Below are 19,895 nucleotides of genomic sequence, written 5' to 3'. Positions count from 1 at the left end.
GGATATGGGGCATTTTTCATACACACATCTGCATCCCCCGGAGTCTCTGTGCCACTGTGTCCAAACTGGTTTTACCAACTATCTTGCTTTTTAATATTTATCTATTTAATTCCTTATTGCATTCAGATAACATGGATGCAGTATAGGTTGACTAACCCTTATTCAGAAATCTGAAATCCAAAATACTCCTAAATTTGGAACATTTTGCTGGCAGCCGCTCAAGTGCTTCTTCAAAGTGGCTGCTGCTGCTGCGGCACTCCTGCTGTATTGTTCCAAAGGTGGAAGTAGGTGGCTAGTGGGGTCCCCAAAAAGTGGTGAGAGGCAGGAGAGAGACCACAAGAGATACAAGGCTGGATACAGAGGCTGGTGGATGTTGTAGTTCAGCCTTTGCTTGTGCCTGTACCTGATCTCTTTGGAGATTCTGGACCTGTTAGTCATTCTGATGATACTGGGGATTCTGGGTCTGCAAGTCAGGAGGAAAGCCAGCAATACATTTTAAGTACTGAAAATGAGTGGTCTGTGTGTGAAGGCCACATTCCTGAAAGGCAGTTCACTTGGGAAGCATGGTCACAAACAGATTAGAGCTCAGAGGATGAAAATGAAAGTCCAGCTGGACAGATTAATGAGCAGTTAGATAGGAGATTTACGCTTCATTAACATAGGGTTACTCAGGAGACTGAGTGAAGATAATTGTTAGTGAAGAAGTCCTTATCAGTTTTCCAGAGGAGAAGGCATGACTTTCTCTCTATTTTAGCTATTTTAGCTAGTCTGTTAGTCCAGGCAACGTTGGTGATTGAGTATAGATCTATTGTCAAGTCAAGGGATTTCTAGTTCCATGTTTCCTTTTGTTCATATCTCATGATTCTAAGTTTTAAAGACTGTTCCTGAATCTCATGTTTTGAATTTATTCTGCTTTTATATTCCTGGTTTTTGATGCTATTCCTGTACTTTGATTTCTGTAGATTATTCCTGATATTTGGACTTAAGTTTTTTATACTATTTTGCTGAATTGGTTTTTATATGTATTCTTCTATCAACTGTGTTGCTATTTTACCTTGGACTGGAGTGTGTGTTATGTACAGAGGTGGTTCCCAGCCTTGGCGTGCAATAGTGGAAATGGCACAAGATGAGGATTCATGCTGCTTGTATTCCTGTCACTTCACAGATCCTCAGTCTCCCTCCAGGCTACATCTCGGCTATACTAATCTCTAATCATTTCAGTGGGAGATACTTAAGATTTTATACCTGGAATTGTGATCCAGATATGCATTTATCTTTATGAGAATGAATAAAGAACAACCCACTTCCAACATTCTGCCCCATATGGGTTTGGATTAGATGACATTTTGGTCTCTTCTATGATTCTATGAAACATGCAATGGGAAAACTGGTAACCCGTTTCCAATGTAATCCTGTAAAATCCCAAACACTTCTGGTCCCAAGCATTTTGAATAAGGGATATTGAACTCATATTGGAAAATATGTCTCAAGGGGTTTTTTTTAAACAATCTAAGTAACTATGAGTATTCTACATAGAACGTTGTTTCTCTGTTGCAGCTCAAGAACGGGTAGTCAATTGCCTTCTGAACAATCCTCAATGGCTATAATGAGCTCTCAGAAATCAGACCTCACTTCCTCTGTGACTGAAACCAAGACAACAGAATCTTCTTTGGAAACGGAGAAACCCCAACAAGAAAAAGGTAAGTTCAGATTCTTCCTCTTAAAAACAAATGGCCTGGCATTGGTTGGTTGTTTAGTTGAAGAGTCACAATTGCAGTGATACATACTCTTCAGCAAGATGATAACAGGGATAAGTGTAGCAAAGCAACATCTAAGCATGGTCAAGATGGCAAGAGTCATGACTCGGTATTTTATATGGTTTTTAATCTGTTTGATTGATTGATTCTGTATGTGTTTTAATTGCCTATATATCTAGAATGTTTATATTTTGATGATGTGTACTTTATTGTTTATCTGTATGGCATTGAATTTTTGCCGGATTTGTAAACTGCCTTGAGTCCCCTTTGGGGTCGAGAAAAGTGGGATAAAAATGAAATGAAATGAAATGAATAAATAAATAAATAAATAAAGATTATTAATGAGGAAGAGAAGACAAGATAGGAAAGACTGCCCCATTTGCTTCTGACAAGAGTCTATTCGTGAAAATGGTATTCTTCTCCTCTGTACTTTTACCTCGCTGAGTTGAGTTCAAACTGCATTTGCACTTTGAATTCATTTTGCAAATCTGGTCAGTTGTATCAATTGACTGGCTGGCTAATTGACTGGTTAATTAACAATCAGTCGATCTATAGGCATCTTTTCAGTTAAAGAAATTCTCAGCGCTGCAGCTTAATATATACATGACATACAGGCAGCAGACTTTTAAATTTTTGATGCTATTTCTTTATTTAGAGCTTGCATGGTGTAGTGGTTTGAGTGTTGGACTAAGACTGTGAGAGACCAGGATTCAAACCCTCACTTGGCATGGAAACCCATGGATGATCTTAGCAAATCACACTCTCTCAGCCTGACAGGATGGCAATGGTAAACCTATTTGGGATATGGTTTCCATGTGATTATATATGAAGGCACAACAACAAATAATTTATTTATAAGATCTGAAAAATCAAATTGTATAAATATATATGTATTAATGTGGGACATGAAGACGTTGTGTTTTAATTTTCCAAAACTATAGTTCAAGCTTTGGATCAATGGAACCTTGCTCAGGCTGGTCTTACTATTGGACGACTGTCAGATGGAGAAAAAATGGTGCCTTCCATAGAAAGAAAGAAAAGGTAAGTGGCATTGAATGGAGGAACTTGGAGGAAGTCCTCTATAAGAAAAACAATACATTTAGCCCTCCCTGTTTGCAGGTTTAATTTTTATCGACTTGATTATTCATTGGTTTGATTAATATAATCTTCAAAAAATCTAGAAGTTTTTTATTTACTGTTCTGATTTTAGAGTTTATTTAATACTGGTAGCTAGATTTTGTTTATTTTCATGGTTTCCTTCTTTCTGTTGAAATTGTCCACATGCTTGTGGATTTCAATGGCTTCTTTGTGTAGTCTGACATGGTGGTTGTTGGTGTGGTCCAGCATTTCTGTGTTCTCAAATAATATGCTGTGTCCAGGTTGGTTCATCAGGTGCTCTGCTATAGCTGACTTCTCTTTTGGTGTTTTATTTTTAAAATTCAAATGATGTTTCTGTCATCATGGACTATTCATGGCCAATGTGCTCTACATTGGGCTACCTTTGTACCAAGTTCATAAACTCCAGCCAGTTCAAAATACGGCAGCCAGATCAGTTGCAGGAACATTTAGAACATTCTACTGGAACATCCCCAAAAACTCACAGCAACCCATTGTTGTTGTTGTTATTATTATTATTATTATTATTATTGCATTCAACTGCAATATTTTATTCCCATTCTTAAATGGACTTCTTTTTAATTAATTTAATTAACAAAAATTAACAATATCTTCTTTTCTTTAAAAAAAATAGAGTTGTCGTACCTCTCTGCATTAGTGAATCAGTAAAATGGCACTTTTGCACTATTAACACTACAACTCTCTTTTTAAAAAAAGGAAGGAGGGAAAATTGGTCTTCAACCATAATATCACCTCAGCAAACCACACCCCACATTATTTTAAAAAATAATATTTGGAAGAGCACTAGTAAGGATCCAAGAAATTTCTGCAGTCAACCGCCAAAAAGGAATAAAATGAATGGAGGCAGAAGCAGCAACAACCTGCAAAACCCTATGAGGCATTTGCTTCTTTAGGAAGAGCCCAATGTCTTATCAGTCTGTTCTCTCTTCTTCACCATTTTGTCTCACCAGTTCTTCTATCAAAGGAGGCGCTGTAAAGATTGTCAATGTCCACCGTAGAGGCAAATTTGTCAGAATCCTCAACTCCTCATTGAACAAGGAGATGGACCTCAGTGGCTACCGCCTCCAGCAGTGGGTTGGAGGGCACCCAGTTTCCATCTACCGTTTCCCAAGTGGTACGATTCTGCCTGCGCAGCACCATATTACTGTAAGTACCATGGACCCCTCACATTTCCCAGTCCTCAGTGTGATGTTAATTTGGTTGATAAGCAAAAGCAGATTGTTGCCCATTTGTGGAAAGGGGAGATAGAAACTGCCTGGGCTTAGCTGTTGCTGAGCAAAGGATACTGTTCAGTACAGTGTTGCTATTAACTGTCTTCAAGTTGACATCAACTTGTGGCGACTATATGAATGAAAGACTTGCAAGCCACTCTTATCATCAGCAGCCCTGCTCAGGGCTTGCAGATCCAGGGCCGTAGCTTCCGTGATTGAGTCTATTTGTAATGTTGTCATCTTCTTTTCCAAGTTCTTTCTGCCTTTCCAAGATTTATTGTCTTTTCTAGTGAGTCATATCTTCTCATGATATTTCCAAAGTTCAACAATCTCAGTTTAGTCAGCTTGGTTGGAAGGTAGAACTCTGTCTTGATTTTCTCTTGCAGTTTTTGCTTTGTTTTTTTCAGGGCCACACTTCAAGTGAGTTTTCTTCACTGTTAGAGAAAGTAGCTATAATGACAAAGCTCGTAGCTACCACTCTTGAGGCAGGATCTTGGTCAGGGTTTATCAAGCAGTCTTGGTAATAGCAAGAGAAGCCCAGTTTTAGAGGATCATTGGTTTTGGAAAAATACATGTAACGAAACAGTAGGAACATCTCTTTGGCTGATTTAAATGTCACTTAGGTACCATCTACACTACCATAAAAAAATCCAGAGTATCTGCTTTGAACTGGATTATTTAGCAGTATAGACTCATATAATCTAGTTCAAAGCAGATAATCTAATAAGTAAGGTAAAGGTTCTCCCCTGACATTAAATCTAGTTGTGTCCGACTCTGGGGGTTAGCGCTCATCTCCATTTCTAAGCTGAAGAGCCGGCATTGTCCATAGACGCCTCCAAGGTCATGAGCGCCGTTACCTTCCCGCCAAGGCGGTACCTATTGATCTACTCACATTTGCATGTTTTTGAACTGCTAGGTTGATAGAAGCTGGGCCTAACAACGAGAGCTTACTCCGCTCCCCGGATTCGAACCACCAATCTTACAGTCAGCAAGTTCAGCAGCTCATTGGTTTAACCTTTTGCCCCACCGGGGGCTCCTTTTATCTGGTTTAATAATCTGGATTATATGTCAGTGTAGAAAGGGCCTGAGGGGGAAATCAAATGGAAGAAAACTTCTTGTCTGTTGCTCAAGTTCTTGGGTTATTCTTTCTAAAATGAGCAGACGGTATTCTCCTTTTCATGGAACATACAGAGCAGTTTAAAAAAAAACTCAAAATATTTTATTCTTACCTAAAATATTGCTTATTTATAAACTAAAGGCAAAAAGCTCAATTCTTCCAGGGGAGCACATGGTTTTTATGCTACAACAGTATTTTTTTTTTTGAAACACCATTTCTTTGGGGGAAAAAAACATGCCCCTTGAGGTCTGCATATCTAACATTTTTGGGAGAATTTGTGAAGTTGGAATATCTGGTTATTGGTTTTTTTAAAAAAAAAACTATCAGGCTACAACTGCACATATATGAAGATGAAAAGCATTGAGTTACAAAACCTTCCAGCAGCATGTAGAATGAGGAAGTACTCCATCAAAGAACTTGGTGTCACAATGGACGGTGAAGAGGCAGCTCCCCCTGTGGCCGGAATCTATCTGGAATCCAGCATAACCTCATGAAGTCGGAAGAAGCTTGGGCACAGCTGGAATGTTAAAATTGCCTCTGTGTCTGTCTATATATGTTGTATTTCTAACTGGCATTGAATGTTTGCCATGTATATGTGCATCGTAATCTGCCCTGTGTCCCCTGCGGGGTGAGAAGGGCGGAATATAAATGCTGTAAATAAATAAATAAATTACAAAAAGTGAACTATAGAGTATATACTATTGTGCACAATTATTAAGGCTTCAATTTATGCCATGTTTTCCAGATTTGGTCTGCTGCAGCCAGCCTTGCTCACCAGCAGCCTTTGGATGAGTTGTCTGGACCACGTTTTTTCAAGGCAGGTCCCGGGTGCCTTACCGTCCTCTATGATCACAGCGGTCAGGTGAAATTGCTTTGTTTAACAGATAGAATGGAAACAATGTTCCTCATGGCTTTGTTGTTTTTTGGTTTTTTTTAGAAATGATGCACCTTACTTATAACTCCTGAAACTTTGGGTAACAGGACAGCCTTCTTCACTACATGCGAGGCCTTACCTTAAGGTAGTGGTTCTCAACCTATGGGTCTCCAAATGTTTTGGCCTTCAACTTCCAGAAATCTTAATAACCGCTGATAAACTGGTTAGAATTTCTGAGAGTTGTGGGCCAAAACACCTGGGGATGCATAGGTTGAGAACCACTGCCTTAAGGGCCACATGCCGCGCACAGCTCTGCTCTCCAGCCCTCAGCATCTGACATCTCACCGCCTCATGGAAGGGCTGCTCCTGGCATGTTTTGTGACAATATTCTGGGAACAAACCACTCCAGTTCCCATTGCTCTGGGAGAGAAAAGAGCTGGACTGAATCCATTTCTCTTCTGTCATATCATTTATTTTATCCAATTTTCCCCATTTCTCAGAATATTTCTGGGAAATTTTAACAATTTATTTTCCTTGTTTTCTTTAACATGTGAAATTATAAATTAGTTTGAGAATATTGGCAGAAAGTCAGCACTGAAACAGAGGAGTCCTCAGTGGCGCAGTGGGTTAAACCCTTGTGCCAGCAGGACTGAAGACTGACAGGTCACAAGTTTGAATCCAGGGAGAGGGCAGATGAGCTCCCTCTGTCAGCTCTGGCTCCCCATGCAAGGACATGAGAAAAGCCTCCCACAAGGATAGTAAAACATCAAAACATTCGGGCATCCCCTGGACAATATCCTTGCAGATGGCCAATTCTCTCACACCAGAAGCGACTTGCAGTTTCTCAAGTCACTCGTGACATGAAAAAAAAGCATTGAAATACAAAGAAATAAGCAGCAGAGATCTGGTGAATAACTTTCTGTCCCTTTTGCTTCATCTGCCAAGATGATCTCGCAACATGCAAACTCTCACCAATTCACAACTGCTGCAGAGGCCTACAGTGATAACTTGGACCTTTCACTGGACAAATTCCCACTTGACAGTGATGATGACGGCGATGATGAAGATACATACAATGAGTCCATTATGCCTTCACGAGACCTCCTCTTCTTTCAGCAAAACCAGTGCAAGCATGCAGGATCAGACACCATGCTCAAGAGAAGGTACACATTCAATCTAGAAATGAATCAGTTAGGCCATTTTGTGTCTCCTTGTGAAGAGAAAAAGCAGCGTAATAATAATAATAATAATAATAATAATAATAATAATAATAATAATAGGAAACAGGAATGGGCATCATGGGATATATTCATAGGCCAGCCCCTCTCCTCCCCTTATGGTAGATTTCACAATGAAGGATGCAGTTACAATCTTGTTGTTATTGTTGTTGTTGTTGTGGTGGTGGTATTACTATGTATTTGAATACTGCTAATGAAGAAATATCATACCTCCCATGTCAAGCTATTCGTCTTTCAAAGAAGTTTGAGCATTAGGAAGACCCTTCTCTAATGTTTAACTGAAAATTCGCTCCCTGAAATTTTCATCCATTGGGGTAAATCCAGTTTGGCTCCTTCCCTTCAGAGAAGGTGAAAAACTCTCAAAGGTACAGAGGGATGCAGTGGGGGAAAGAATTGTGAAATTTCACATCCCTGCCCCCTTTCTGCATCATGACTGCAGGTCTGCTAACCAGTCTGGTCTAATTGTTCTGTTCTTTGCCATCTTCTGCATGATATATGTTCAGGCACGTACGTTTTCCCATAATCTCCATATTCCTTATGGTAAATGTTATCTGCATATTTACTACTAGTAGTTTCCATTATGAACTTCCATTTTGGCCTCTGAGAGTCCTGGTTTGGTAAGTCCCTGGAATAGATATGGTTACCAGCTATTAGGAATTGTAGAAGCCGAAGTCCAAAACACCTGGATTGAGAAGTAGTGGTTTATGTAATGGAGGGTTCTGTGTCTGCACTTTGCAGCCGGTGATGGTAACATTATCTGTAGAAGGAAACTCTCATGATAGGTGGACCTCAGCTGGCCCTCCACATGTTGGTAGACAACAATTCCCAGCTGCTCTACCAGCATAGCCAATGGGAAGTAATGATGGCAACTGTTATCCCATGACATCTAGCGGGTCTGATCCCCAGCAGAATGCAATTACCGTATTTCTTCAATTGCAAGATGCCATCAATTGTAAGATGCACCTTAATTTCAGTGCCAACAACAACAAAAATACATGAGATACACTTGTGCTTCTAAGACTCACCTCATTTTTAGAGATGTTTGTATAAGAAAAATATCTTAGAAGTTTCTTCCTGTTTATGTTTGTGGTGGTACACTGAAGCCTTAAAGGGAAGCACTCTACTTCCAGGTTATTTATTTAGTCACTGGTCAGAAGCGAGTTGAGGGTACAGCTATAATGTATTTAAAAACACAAAGTTAAAAACTTGACATTATACTAAATGTCCTTTGACCAGAAGCTGGCTACTTGGGAGTGCCTCTGGTGTTGCTGTAAGAAGGTCCTCCATTGTGCATGTGACGTGGCTCAGGCTGCATTGTAATAAGTGGTCTGTGGTTTGCTCTTCTCCACATTCGCATGTCGTGGGCTCCACTTTGTAAACTCATTTCTGAAGACTGGCTCTGAGAGAAGCCTCCCCTCAGGATTGTAACACATCTGGTGTGTGAATGGCAGGGATCTAATGTTGCCCTACATGCATTTAAGTACACTGTAATCTTTGCCATGTTCGGTAAAGCTTGGTGCTCAGACATTTGCAAATGATTGTAGCATAGAGCCTTGGAGAACTCTTACCAACAAACAGAACGTTCCCACACTTGACAACCATTTCTAATAGCTCTGGCACAATTTGAATGACTCTGTTTTCTTGGAAACACAAAGAATCAAGAATTGTGCCTTGGCATCACATTACTGGCAGTCCCCAAGATAGGTTCTGTAGGTTTCTCAGTTCTTGTGGGTTTTTTCAGGCTATATGGCCATGTTCTAGAGGCATTTCTCCTGACGTTTCGCCTATGGCAAGCATCCTCAGAGGTGAGGTCTGTAGGTTTGTTTTTAAGCTGAATTTGTATGTAAGTTGGAGCAGGTAAATTTTTAAAGTATTAACTCCAGTAAAAATATATATATACTTTTTAGCTTTGGAAAGCATAGGGAAGTGTTAACACCCCTGTGGTGTCCATTTTGCTGTCGTGCCCCTGTTCAGAAACTTTCACCTGACTTTCTGTCCCTGTGATCATTGGATTTTGGGGGAAAAGGCTTGTTGTGGAAACAAGGATTGGTGATAAAGCTTCAGTTGAACCACCTTTTCCTCATGATAACTGGTTCAGGAGAAAAATTCCCTTCTGAGGGGCAGATTTCTCTCACTTTCTGTTGTCTCACCCTGTTCTTAACTATGAGTCATTTGTAAATGAGATGTTTGTAACTTGGGGACTGCCTGTACAAAGTGCTCATTCACTCCAGAGACTGAGTAGGTACTCTTTTTGGACTATAACTCCCAGACTCCCTCAATCAGTATTACCAGTGGCCATGCTCATAGGAAATTTTGGAAAATATAGTCCAAAAATATTGCTTTCCCAAGTTTTGTTACTAGACTTGTGGTAGATACCTGCCCACTCCAGCAATGAGTTGTGTGAATTGTAACATAAGTTCAGATCATGCCACAGAAATCATTAGGTGACCTTAGGCAAGCCTGAGTTTCTCTCTGCTTCATCTTTCCCATCTTCTACCTGCAATAATATCCTGGGCTGCTGGGTTTAACTGTTGTAAGGACTGCTGGAGCAATATTTAACAACTGTTTTGATTCTGTTGGAATAAGCTGGATGAGAAGGATGACTTTGTATGAGGTTTCATTTTGTTGCATATCAAGTAACTAAGTTTCAGTGTCTAAAGATAAATGATGTGACATTATATTTGCATCAGCTCTGTAAAGTAGTTAAAAGGATCTAACTTAACTTAGCCTGGAATTGATGCTCACAATCACTTTTTCAGCAGGATACGTCTCACAGCACAACCAATCTGGTTCTTCCAATTAGGTACACAAGACACTTTTCTATTGATTCTTCGGCAACTAGCAAAACTCCATCTGGTCGTTCCACAGCGACCAAAGCAAAATTCAGAGAATTAAATAAAGATGGTTCCACCTCCTTTGTGTTTTCCTCAAAAGCCCCATCAGCCTCAGGTAGGTGTTTGTTTTCCACAAAACTTCGACCATTGTCAGCATAGGGACCCATATCTTCTTAATGGCATTGTAGATTTACACCGTGTTTAAAAAAAACTCTGTGCATAGATTTGTTTATTGTGTTTAGAAAATTCAGAAATGTATCCTTAATAAACAGGGCAGACATGGGATGCATTCATGACCAAGCATTTTGGAACTCAGTGTTGCTATTTTGGAAGGCGCATGGGTGTGTGTAAAAAACCGGGCACTGCCCCCCCCCCCCCGAAAACAAGAATTCTGCCTCCCCGTGGCATTTCCTTTATTCCCTAAATTTCTACAATTGGAATAATTTAAAACTTCAGTTGAGCATGTAGATATACAATTTAGACAACAAAAGAAAAGTGAAGGCAAAAATAGCAAAATAATATAAGTACAGCGAAAACAAGAGTACTAGAGTCGGTTGTTTTCAGTATTGTGCTCTGTGCAATGCTAAAAATTTAGGGGTGGAAGATAAAGTTTATTAATGAATTCTTATTTGAGTGGGGAAACCCTCACCTAGATACCCATAGCAACACCTCTTCTGGAACTAACTACTGTCTTTAATGACATGCAAGGTGTTCAATAAAGACCTGGTAAGTCATTTGAGAAAAGTAAAGGGGGGTTTCAAGCAGAGCATCGACAAAGACACGGCTATACCTAAGATTTGCCATTCTATCATTTCTTTGCTATCATTTCATATGACCTTCTGAGAAGTCTCCTCCTGTTCAAGGTTCATGTTCACTGCTGCTGGTGAGGTCATGCAAAGAATGGAAAGTTATTAGGGGAGAGAACTAAAAAATGAAGACTGCCACAATCTTCTGTTCAAAATGATGTTTCCTGGAGCATTATTTGTTTCATAGTGGTTTCACCTGGTGCATTTGCACTTTGTATTGTTGTGTGTCTTCAAGCCAATATTGATTTATGGTGAATCTCTCATAGGGATGCTTTGGCAGGATTTATTCAGAGGTTAATTGTTACCTTCCTCTAAGACTGAGAGAACATGTCTTATCCAAAGTCACCCAGTGAGTTTCCATGGCAGAATGGGGATTTGAACCCAGGTCTGCCAGAATCTCTGTCCAACACTGATATTATTACACCACAGTTAACTCCTTAGGACAGTGGTTCTCATCATGTGGAGCACCACATGTTTTGGCCTTTAACTCCCAGAAATCTTAACAGCTGGTAAACTGGTTGGGATTGCTGGGAGTTGAAGACCAAAACACCTGGGGACCCACAGGTTGAGAACCGCTGCCTTAGGACAACTATATACTCTCTGACTAATAGCTATGACTCCCAGTCACTCCCATAGTGTCCTGGAAGCTGGAAGGCTAGAGAACAGGAAAACATGAAAGAAGTCTGAGCATGCTCAGGCAAAAATACAACCTCTGGTTTCTCTAATGTATAAATAATAAATAAATAAATAAAACTTTATTTATATACCGCCCTATCTCTCCAAGGAGACTCAGGGTGGTTTCCAACATTTAAGACAAAATAGTCAGTTGCCAAAAAGTAAAACCATACAGACAAATAAAAAAAAACATAAAATGCTATTAAAACATACATAAAATTTAAAAACCTGCTTCATCAGGCAGGTTCAAAATACCAGTGAGAACCTGTGTCCATGTGGAGAGTGCAGTCAAATTACCTAAGTATTTGTCAAGTCTAAGCTCCCCCTTCAGCCAATAACTAACTATTTGCTTCTAATTGACTAAAAGGACCAATGCTATTCAACTCTCTTGGACTAAACTTGCCAATTATATTTAGCTTTTCCATTGGATAAGAATACAGTACCTTCAATACCACCATCACCAACTCTGCAAAATCAATTGTAGCCACATTCCCTTAAGAAAATTCTAGCAGGTTATTATTGTTCTGTTTTTAAATAAATACTATTAATAGATACAGCCTCAAATAAAAACACAACCCAAGAATGATGGGTGGCCAAGCTTGAAGGAAGGCTGGGGAATATATGATGTGGAGACTGGTAGGTAAATTAATCCATCACATCCTCCACAGCCTCTCTGGGCATCAAGGGCCTCCCAAAGCTGTGTTGCCCCTCTTCTCAATCATTCAGCGGCCTCCCCCGTTGTCCTGCCCTTTCCAGAAATGATGGCATCAGTTCCCATGACTTTAAATAGAGCTATTGTGTTTAAATGGAGATAAATTATGCAGGCTGTTTAGTATTGTTTGTTCTGCAAAATGCATTACATACTTCTTTTTGTGGGTTTAGGTAAAAGTGCATTTTTAAACATTCTGATTGCACATGGGGATGTTTTAGGCGCCTTATTTACTTTGGATGAGCTTTATAAATGAAGGAGGAAGCTTTTAGTATTAATAAGGCACTCTGCTTGCATTGTTCCTGGCAGTCAGTGACAGCTCTTCTTCATCCAGCGAGGGAGATTATTTTGCTTTTCGCTCATGGAAACCTCTACTTCAGGAACCAGAAACAAGAGTAAGTAAAACCCATTGTTGACAAATACAGACAGAAGATTGCAGGTACCTCAAAACAATACATGCGATGTAGGTTATTTTGAGCTCAAGGCTTTTGGACAAGGAAACACTGGGCACAAAGAAAAACAGTGGGATCCTATGAGAGGTAGTTGATGAACTGGAGGATAAGGCCACCTGAGGTGATGTCAAGAGATTGGCAAAGGAGGAGTCAACTAGAATCATAGAGTTGGAAGAGATCACAAAGGCCTTGAGTCCAATGCAGGGACTACATCTAGCTTGCCCTCCTTGAGACTTTTAAGATATCTTATGTGTATGTGAACTACTCACCAACGTTCTCTGTATGTACTAGAAGACTCCAGGAAAAAAAGAGTTGAGAGTCAGTGAGGGTGGGAAAATTAAGCATCAATTTCCATCTGCTAATTGTACTTTTAATCCATCTCTTCTTTTGTATTAGCACCAGTAAGGCCAATATAAATGTTCTCCGATATGATGCACCCTCACCTTCCAATGTGTCTTTCATGAACTTCTGACACCACATCACTGTCTACTTTCTCATACATGCAATGTTCCAGGGGAAGCAGCTCCCAAAGACTGGATGCTGAGTCTCTTCCCTTAAGCTGTTGAGGTCTGGACCTATCTCGGCCCATGATGGCATTGCCAGGTCATCAGCCCAGTCCACTGCCCAGCCAGGCATGGAGTATGAAAGCACAAGGGCAGGACTTTCTGTTCTGTCATGCTTCAGCAAGTATTGAACTATCTCAGTCTCTTCCGCCCTTCTCTGAACTTGACAGCTATTGTGTGCCCTCACAGAGAATAGAGGGCAACAGGAAGGAGGAAAAAGAAGCCACCTGCTTCACTCCTCATGTCAGTTCTTTCCTGAAGCTCAAGCTTGACAGCGCATCTAAAAACATGTATGGTTTTGGGACCCAGGCAAATAGATGCTGCAGAATTTTGCAACATCACAAAACTGTGATGCTTTCTGTGAAATATCAGGGAGCAATCTTTGACTCAGAGTTGGCAATCCTTAAGTATAAGTCCTATATGTGACTTCTCAGGTTTTTTTTTAGCAAGGCAGATTATTCCTGGACTCAATCCATTTCCTGTGTTCAACTAATGCAAGTGCTGGCATGCTATGGCTTTCCAGATGTTGCCGTTTTGCAATTCTCTTAATCTTTCACTACTGACTATGCTGGCTAGGCCTGGTGGGAGCTGCAATCCAATTATATCAAGATGGACACATTATCCCCACCTCTGATCAAATTTATTTAGCCACTTCTGCTTCTATTTTTTTATCAGTTTTATACTTATTTATGCAATGCTTTTGACACAAAATAAAAATAAAATCTAATTCCATATCCCGACAGGAATTGAGGCAGCTCCATTTGGTAGGTTACAAACAAGATGCAAACAGCACATTTGATACTGAGATAAAGAAATAATTCCTAACCAAAGAATCCAGTAATAGTTGATAAAGCAAACTGGAGTCCTTGAATGGTAAAGGTTTTCCCCTGACATTAAGTCCAGTCGTGTCCAACTCTGGGGGTTGGTGCTCATCTCCATTTCTAAGCCAAAGAGCCGGCGTTGTCCATACACACCTCCAAGGTCATGTGGCTGGCATGACCGCATGGAGTGCCTTACTTTCCCACCAGAGCAGTACCTACTGGTCTACTAGCATTTGCATGTTTTCAAACTGCTAGGTTGGCAGAAGCTGAGGCTAACAACAGGAGCTCACACCACTCTCCTGATTCGATCCCGAGACCTTTTGGTCACCAAGTTCAACAGCTCAGCACTTTAACCCACTGCACCACCAGGGGCTCCTAGTAGTCCTTGAAAGCTTATGCTAAAAAATATTTTTTACAAATAGTCTCAAATATGCTACAAGATCCCCATATCTTTTAATGAGAAAACAAACTGATACGGCTAATTTTTTTAACACTATGGTATGTTGTGTGTATATATGTAATCCAAGTGTTAGGCACAAGGCATGGGGCATAATTCCTTTAGCATGCAAATTGATGCTCCCAGTAATTGTTAATTTTCTGTGCTTAATGTACAAGTATTAGCTAAGGGCAGCACTCCAGCACTGCATGTTGAATAATATCTGTGCCAAGTACTACAAGTTTCCTTCCTGACTCTGTGGCTAGAGGTCATTTTATTTTTTGAAATGTTTGATTTATAGTTTATTCTTTGCAGTCTGTACACTTTCACACCATAGCAGATCACTCCAGAAGCCTTGTGATGTTATTTTTTTTTAAAGGACCAAGCTTCTGCTAGGCTGCCTTTCCCCTTCTTGATTCAACCCCATTGTTCAGGAAGGATGCTTTAAACCTATTGAAAAGTAAATTTCCCTCTATGTTTGTCTTGCATTGCTGTTCAGTCTACAGCCTTTTCAAACTGCTAATTTCTGGGTTCTACTGCCAAAGCTGATGGGGATTCCTTGACACACACACACACACAAAAAAACAGGTGGTGGAGAGATGATAGCCTAGATATCAGATACTGCATCTATACATTATATTCAAAAATAAAACAATCCAGTGGAAAACCTAAGATATTACCATAAATTCAAGGCAGAATCAGACAGGAGAAATTATGCCAAGAAAAATTGGTGCTTCCCCGCTGTCCAGACTCCTTCAGTAAAGGTTAGATGGCTTTAGCCTAGAAGACAGTGACATTTTGAAATGACTTGTGGTTTTTCTTTGTAATTTCCCTGTCTGGCCAAGAGTATTTTTAATGTCAATCTTAGGTAGTAACCATACAAAAAGTATACATTTGAAGAGGTTTCTTTCATCTTCAATAAGGCATTGGGGAAATTGCGAGATGCAAAGAAGCTTGTGATCTGAAAAGTTGTTCTTGATATTTACCTGTCTAACTGAGGGAATTTCTGCTAGGACAATGACCAAATTCTTAACAGAATCCTAAGTACTTTAGACATGTTTATTGCTACTGAAATCAATAGGTTAACATTTGCCTAGCAAGAATGTATTATATACCACATGGATCATGTTCTTCCCATAGTGATGCTGGGGCATCATCTGCTGTCCAATAAAATGAATGCTTGGAATCCAATTGGGCAGTTATGTCTGCGTAATTTAGAGATTCACACTTGTGACTGTTTCACATTCATAATCCCTAGTTTAGGCAATACATGGGGATTGTGAAAATCCACACTTACCGGAGAGCAACCACTACAATTGAAGGGAAATAGTGAAAGGAGTTGTGTTTCTGCCTGTCAGACTAGAGCCTGCTCATAGGAAGGAGTGGAAATGTCAATCAGCTCCTTCCCTTGCAACAGGTAAACAGACCCCCATCAATTGCAGTGGCTGCTGCTGCCTGGAAAGCAAGGATGAAACGGTTTGGGACAAGAATCACTGCATAGCATCCATAAGTACAGAGTTTATGTAGCTGTAACTTTCCAATGGGATTCTGGCACACATTTTTTTGGTTGTATCTAAATCAAGCGAACTTTACAAAACACTTTGAGAAATATACCAATTCACAAACCAATACAACCTAGCAGAAATCCTCACCCAACCAGGTCAAAGGAAGCAAATAGATTATAGGAGGATTATAGGGAAGCATGTTCAGACTCATGCCAGCATTAGGTAGTATCTCCATCATCACAGCACTGCTAATGAGTCTTGTGATAATTTTAACTTGGGAACAGTTTTCTTTAAAAACAAACATAAGCAGTGTAACATACTTTTATGTTGTCTGTTCCATTTCCCACCACTTTAGTGCTGGTTCTGAATAGTAAACTCATACTTTTGGCAAGCTCTGAGAGAAAGAAGTACAAAGAGGGGTACATGGTGTGTGTGTGGAATCCCTAAATATGTACATGGACTCCCTGGAACTGAGCCAATCCAATAAGCAAATTCTGAATGGAGAGCCTTCCTCTTGGTGCTTATTAACAAGGAAATCCCTTATGTAGATAAATATCGCTTTATCTGCTTAAATAATGATTTGATAGTATGCTGTGAATTCTATTACCTCCAAGGAGATATAAAGCATTAATGCTCCTTCTTGGTGTCTTGCAAATACAAAGTGACAGAGTATTATTAGTAGCATCAAAATATAGCAGGGACTCTGCTGAGATTCACATTCAGCACAAAGCACTGTGGAAAAAAATGACTGCCATTTTTAAGTAACTTTCTCCTCCCTACATGTCACACCAGTTTGTAAATGGAAAAGCACCCTAGTTTACACTGAGAGGGAGCCCCCGGTGGCGCAGTGAGTTAAACTGCTGAGCTGCTGAACTTGCTGACCAAAAGGTTTGTGGTTCTAATCTGAGGAGCAGGGTGGGCTCCCACTGTTAGCCCCAGCTTCTGCCAACTTAGCAGTTCAAAAACACGCAAATGTTAGTAGATCAATAGGTACCACTTCTGTGGGAAGGTAATGGCTCTCCATGCAGTCATGCTGGCCATTGGAGGCATCTACGGAAAATGGCAGCTCTTTGGCTTAGAAATGGAGATGAGCACCACCCCTGAGTCGGACACGACTAGACTTAATGTCAAGGGAAAACCTGTACCTTACACTGAGAGGTGGGATATGACTTTGAAAAGGCATTCCATTTCCATGTAATTTAACAAATCTTTGGGATAATTTCTACAATTGCAGTCAATATTATCTTAGTAGTTGAATCCTCAAAACATTCATGTGTTCACACAACCTGCTCATTCAAATTGCTTTATTAGGTAAGGGTTGATAACTGAGATGATGACTTACTATGGTATCCCCATTGGGAACAGAAAAAAAATCCCCTTCCCATGCAATATCTTCCACATGTTCGGTCTTTGAGTAATTTCCATACATATTTCAGGTGACATTTCCTGCTATTACATTTAATCATTTATTCAGCTCTGCAAGTTACACCAGAAACACCTGTACAACTTCCAACATTGGATATGCTTTTTGCAGGAGTCTTAAAATAAACAATAGAGAAGCTATGTTGCAGATACAAATAACAAAAATGTCACAGTTAACCTTAGTGTGGGAATGGTGTCACTTTGCTACACCCAGATTCTTCTGCCTAATCAGTTAGCCTTTTACTAGTAGTCTTATGAAATGGAAAATAAATTTTTTAGAGATCCACAATACGTTACTGGTATTCTTAACATCTAATGAACTAACAGGATGAGATGTAATTGTCTAGTCCAGCATTCTTTTCTCTAGCACCCAACTTGAAACCTATGGAAGGACATGAATGCAACATGCTCTCCAGCAGAGAATGCACAAAGGGACCCTGTCGCTGGTACTTGGGTAAATATACACACCCATCGTGACCAACAAGCATCAATAGCCCTATCCTGCATGAATTTATCCAGTTTGCTTTTGAACTGGGCATCATGGATAGTTCTTGTAGAGAATTCCAGTTTAATTCTTTGCTGCGTAAAGAAGTACATTCTACAGACTTGAGCTTATATCTAGTTCTTGTTTCTTCCTCAGGTTCCATATATTTTAGAGGAGAAATACTGATCCCAATTTGTGTTAAAATCTGCTACTGATTTTAGAGTGGAGAAAATGAGATTGAGATTGAGATTGGGGGGGGGGGGGATCTACGGCACAAGGGCTTTTGGAGTGTAGTGTGGTTTCCAGGCTATATGGCTGTGTTCTAGCAGCATTTTCTCCTGACGTTTCACCTTTATCTGTAGCTGGCATCTTCAGAGGATCCTCTGAAGATGCCAGATACAGATACAGGCAAAACGTCAAGAGAAAATGCTGCTAGAACACAGCCATACAGCCTGGAAATCGCAGAACACTCCAGTAATTCTGGCCATGAAAACCTTCAACAATACACAAGGGCTCTTGATCTGATATCATTAATAATGTGATGGCACACCAAAAACACTAATTTCCTGAAGAAACAAGATTATGTCTACCACTCCTCTTTATGGCCTCTCTGATTTTTGTATGAATATTGATTTCAGGATCAAGATTCTGGATTTGGAGAAACACTATAATAATATTTTATGAAATCTACCGTAATTGGCAATTGCCAAACAGACATCTGTTGTTGATATATCTTTCTGATAATATAAATCTTTTTTTCTTCAGGAGTTCAAGACTACACTGGACACTACACTTCCCATGGTTTCTCTTCTAGGACAGAAAAGCGCTCGCTCAAGATATGGGTTCAAGTACATGACTTATATGCCTACCATTACTGATTTGCACCTAAGGAGGTATTATCCAACTAAATAACATTTTGACGTAGCACCAAAGGAGACTTGCCTAGCTTCTTTAAATACACAATACACTCCCACAATTCATTTGGCAAGAACCTGTACTTGTATGCCTTGAAATCCAATTCAAATATGGCTCTTAAGATCAAGTGGATGGTTTTGGAAGGTGGAAGGACCACCACATTTGGAGTGACTTCAGTGGACAAAAGGGACAGGGTTAAGTGGAGCATACTAACATCATGTGAACATGTTTCCAGATGACATGTTGGACATTGTTAACCAATATTATAGAATTGTGAACTAGGCACACCTTTATGCATGGAATTGCCCCAGTGGCTCAGAAAAAAAATAAGTGGGGCTCTGGTTCTGCATTTTTCTCTTAGGCCTTACTCCCCATCAGCCTCTCTCCTACAGCGTTTTCTCCCCAACTGGACTCACTTTCTACATCAGAGAAATTGAAACCCATCTGAAACTCCCATCTACTTGCTGGGTGGTAACTATCGATGTCATTTTTTCCTTTGCTTTCACATTCCTCACCCTCCTGACATGAGAAGTGATATAACTTCCAATTTTATTTTTCATTTTTCGTTTCGGGGGATTGAAGGCAGGAATGTTGTAGAGCAGTGGTTCTCAACCTGTGGGCCCCCAGATGTTTTGGCCTTCAACTCCCAGAAATCCTAACAGCTGGTAAACTGGCTGGGATTTCTGGGAGTTGTAGGCGAACATCTGGGGACCCACAGGCTGAGAACCACTGTTGTAGAGGCAAAAATTCCCCATTTGTTGGTGGTTTTTTAGCTGTTTTTGGCCATTTTGAGTCACCTAATCAGAACATTTTTTTAAAAAAATTAGAAATTTGGGAATTTGAAGGCTGTAAATGGAGCTCCATGGGCTCCATGTAGGTTGTGAACTGCACTTTCATATTGTGAAGTTGGTTAAATGGAAGGGAGGCATTTGGACACTT

The 19,895-nt window shown here is 40.1% G+C and overlaps 1 protein-coding gene across 1 annotated transcript in view; it reads left to right on the top strand.

The window, feature by feature from the left end:
* Positions 1–19,758, top strand: part of LMNTD2 (lamin tail domain containing 2) — a 49,185-nt gene extending 29,427 nt beyond the window's left edge. The window contains 8 exon segments of the mRNA XM_060769572.2: positions 1,558–1,700; positions 2,705–2,798; positions 3,845–4,040; positions 5,968–6,084; positions 7,042–7,259; positions 10,138–10,283; positions 12,668–12,753; positions 18,807–19,758. Of these exon segments, the coding sequence (XP_060625555.2) occupies positions 1,558–1,700; positions 2,705–2,798; positions 3,845–4,040; positions 5,968–6,084; positions 7,042–7,259; positions 10,138–10,283; positions 12,668–12,753; positions 18,807–18,953 (1,147 nt within the window). The 3' untranslated portion in view covers positions 18,954–19,758.
* The last annotated feature ends 137 nt before the right edge of the window (positions 19,759–19,895 follow it).

The sequence above is a fragment of the Anolis sagrei genome, chromosome 1 (genome assembly GCF_037176765.1).
Source record: "Anolis sagrei isolate rAnoSag1 chromosome 1, rAnoSag1.mat, whole genome shotgun sequence".
Lineage (NCBI taxonomy): Eukaryota > Metazoa > Chordata > Lepidosauria > Squamata > Dactyloidae > Anolis > Anolis sagrei.
Note: the sequence above shows the minus strand (reverse complement) of the source record. Positions and strands in the feature narration are given on the sequence as shown.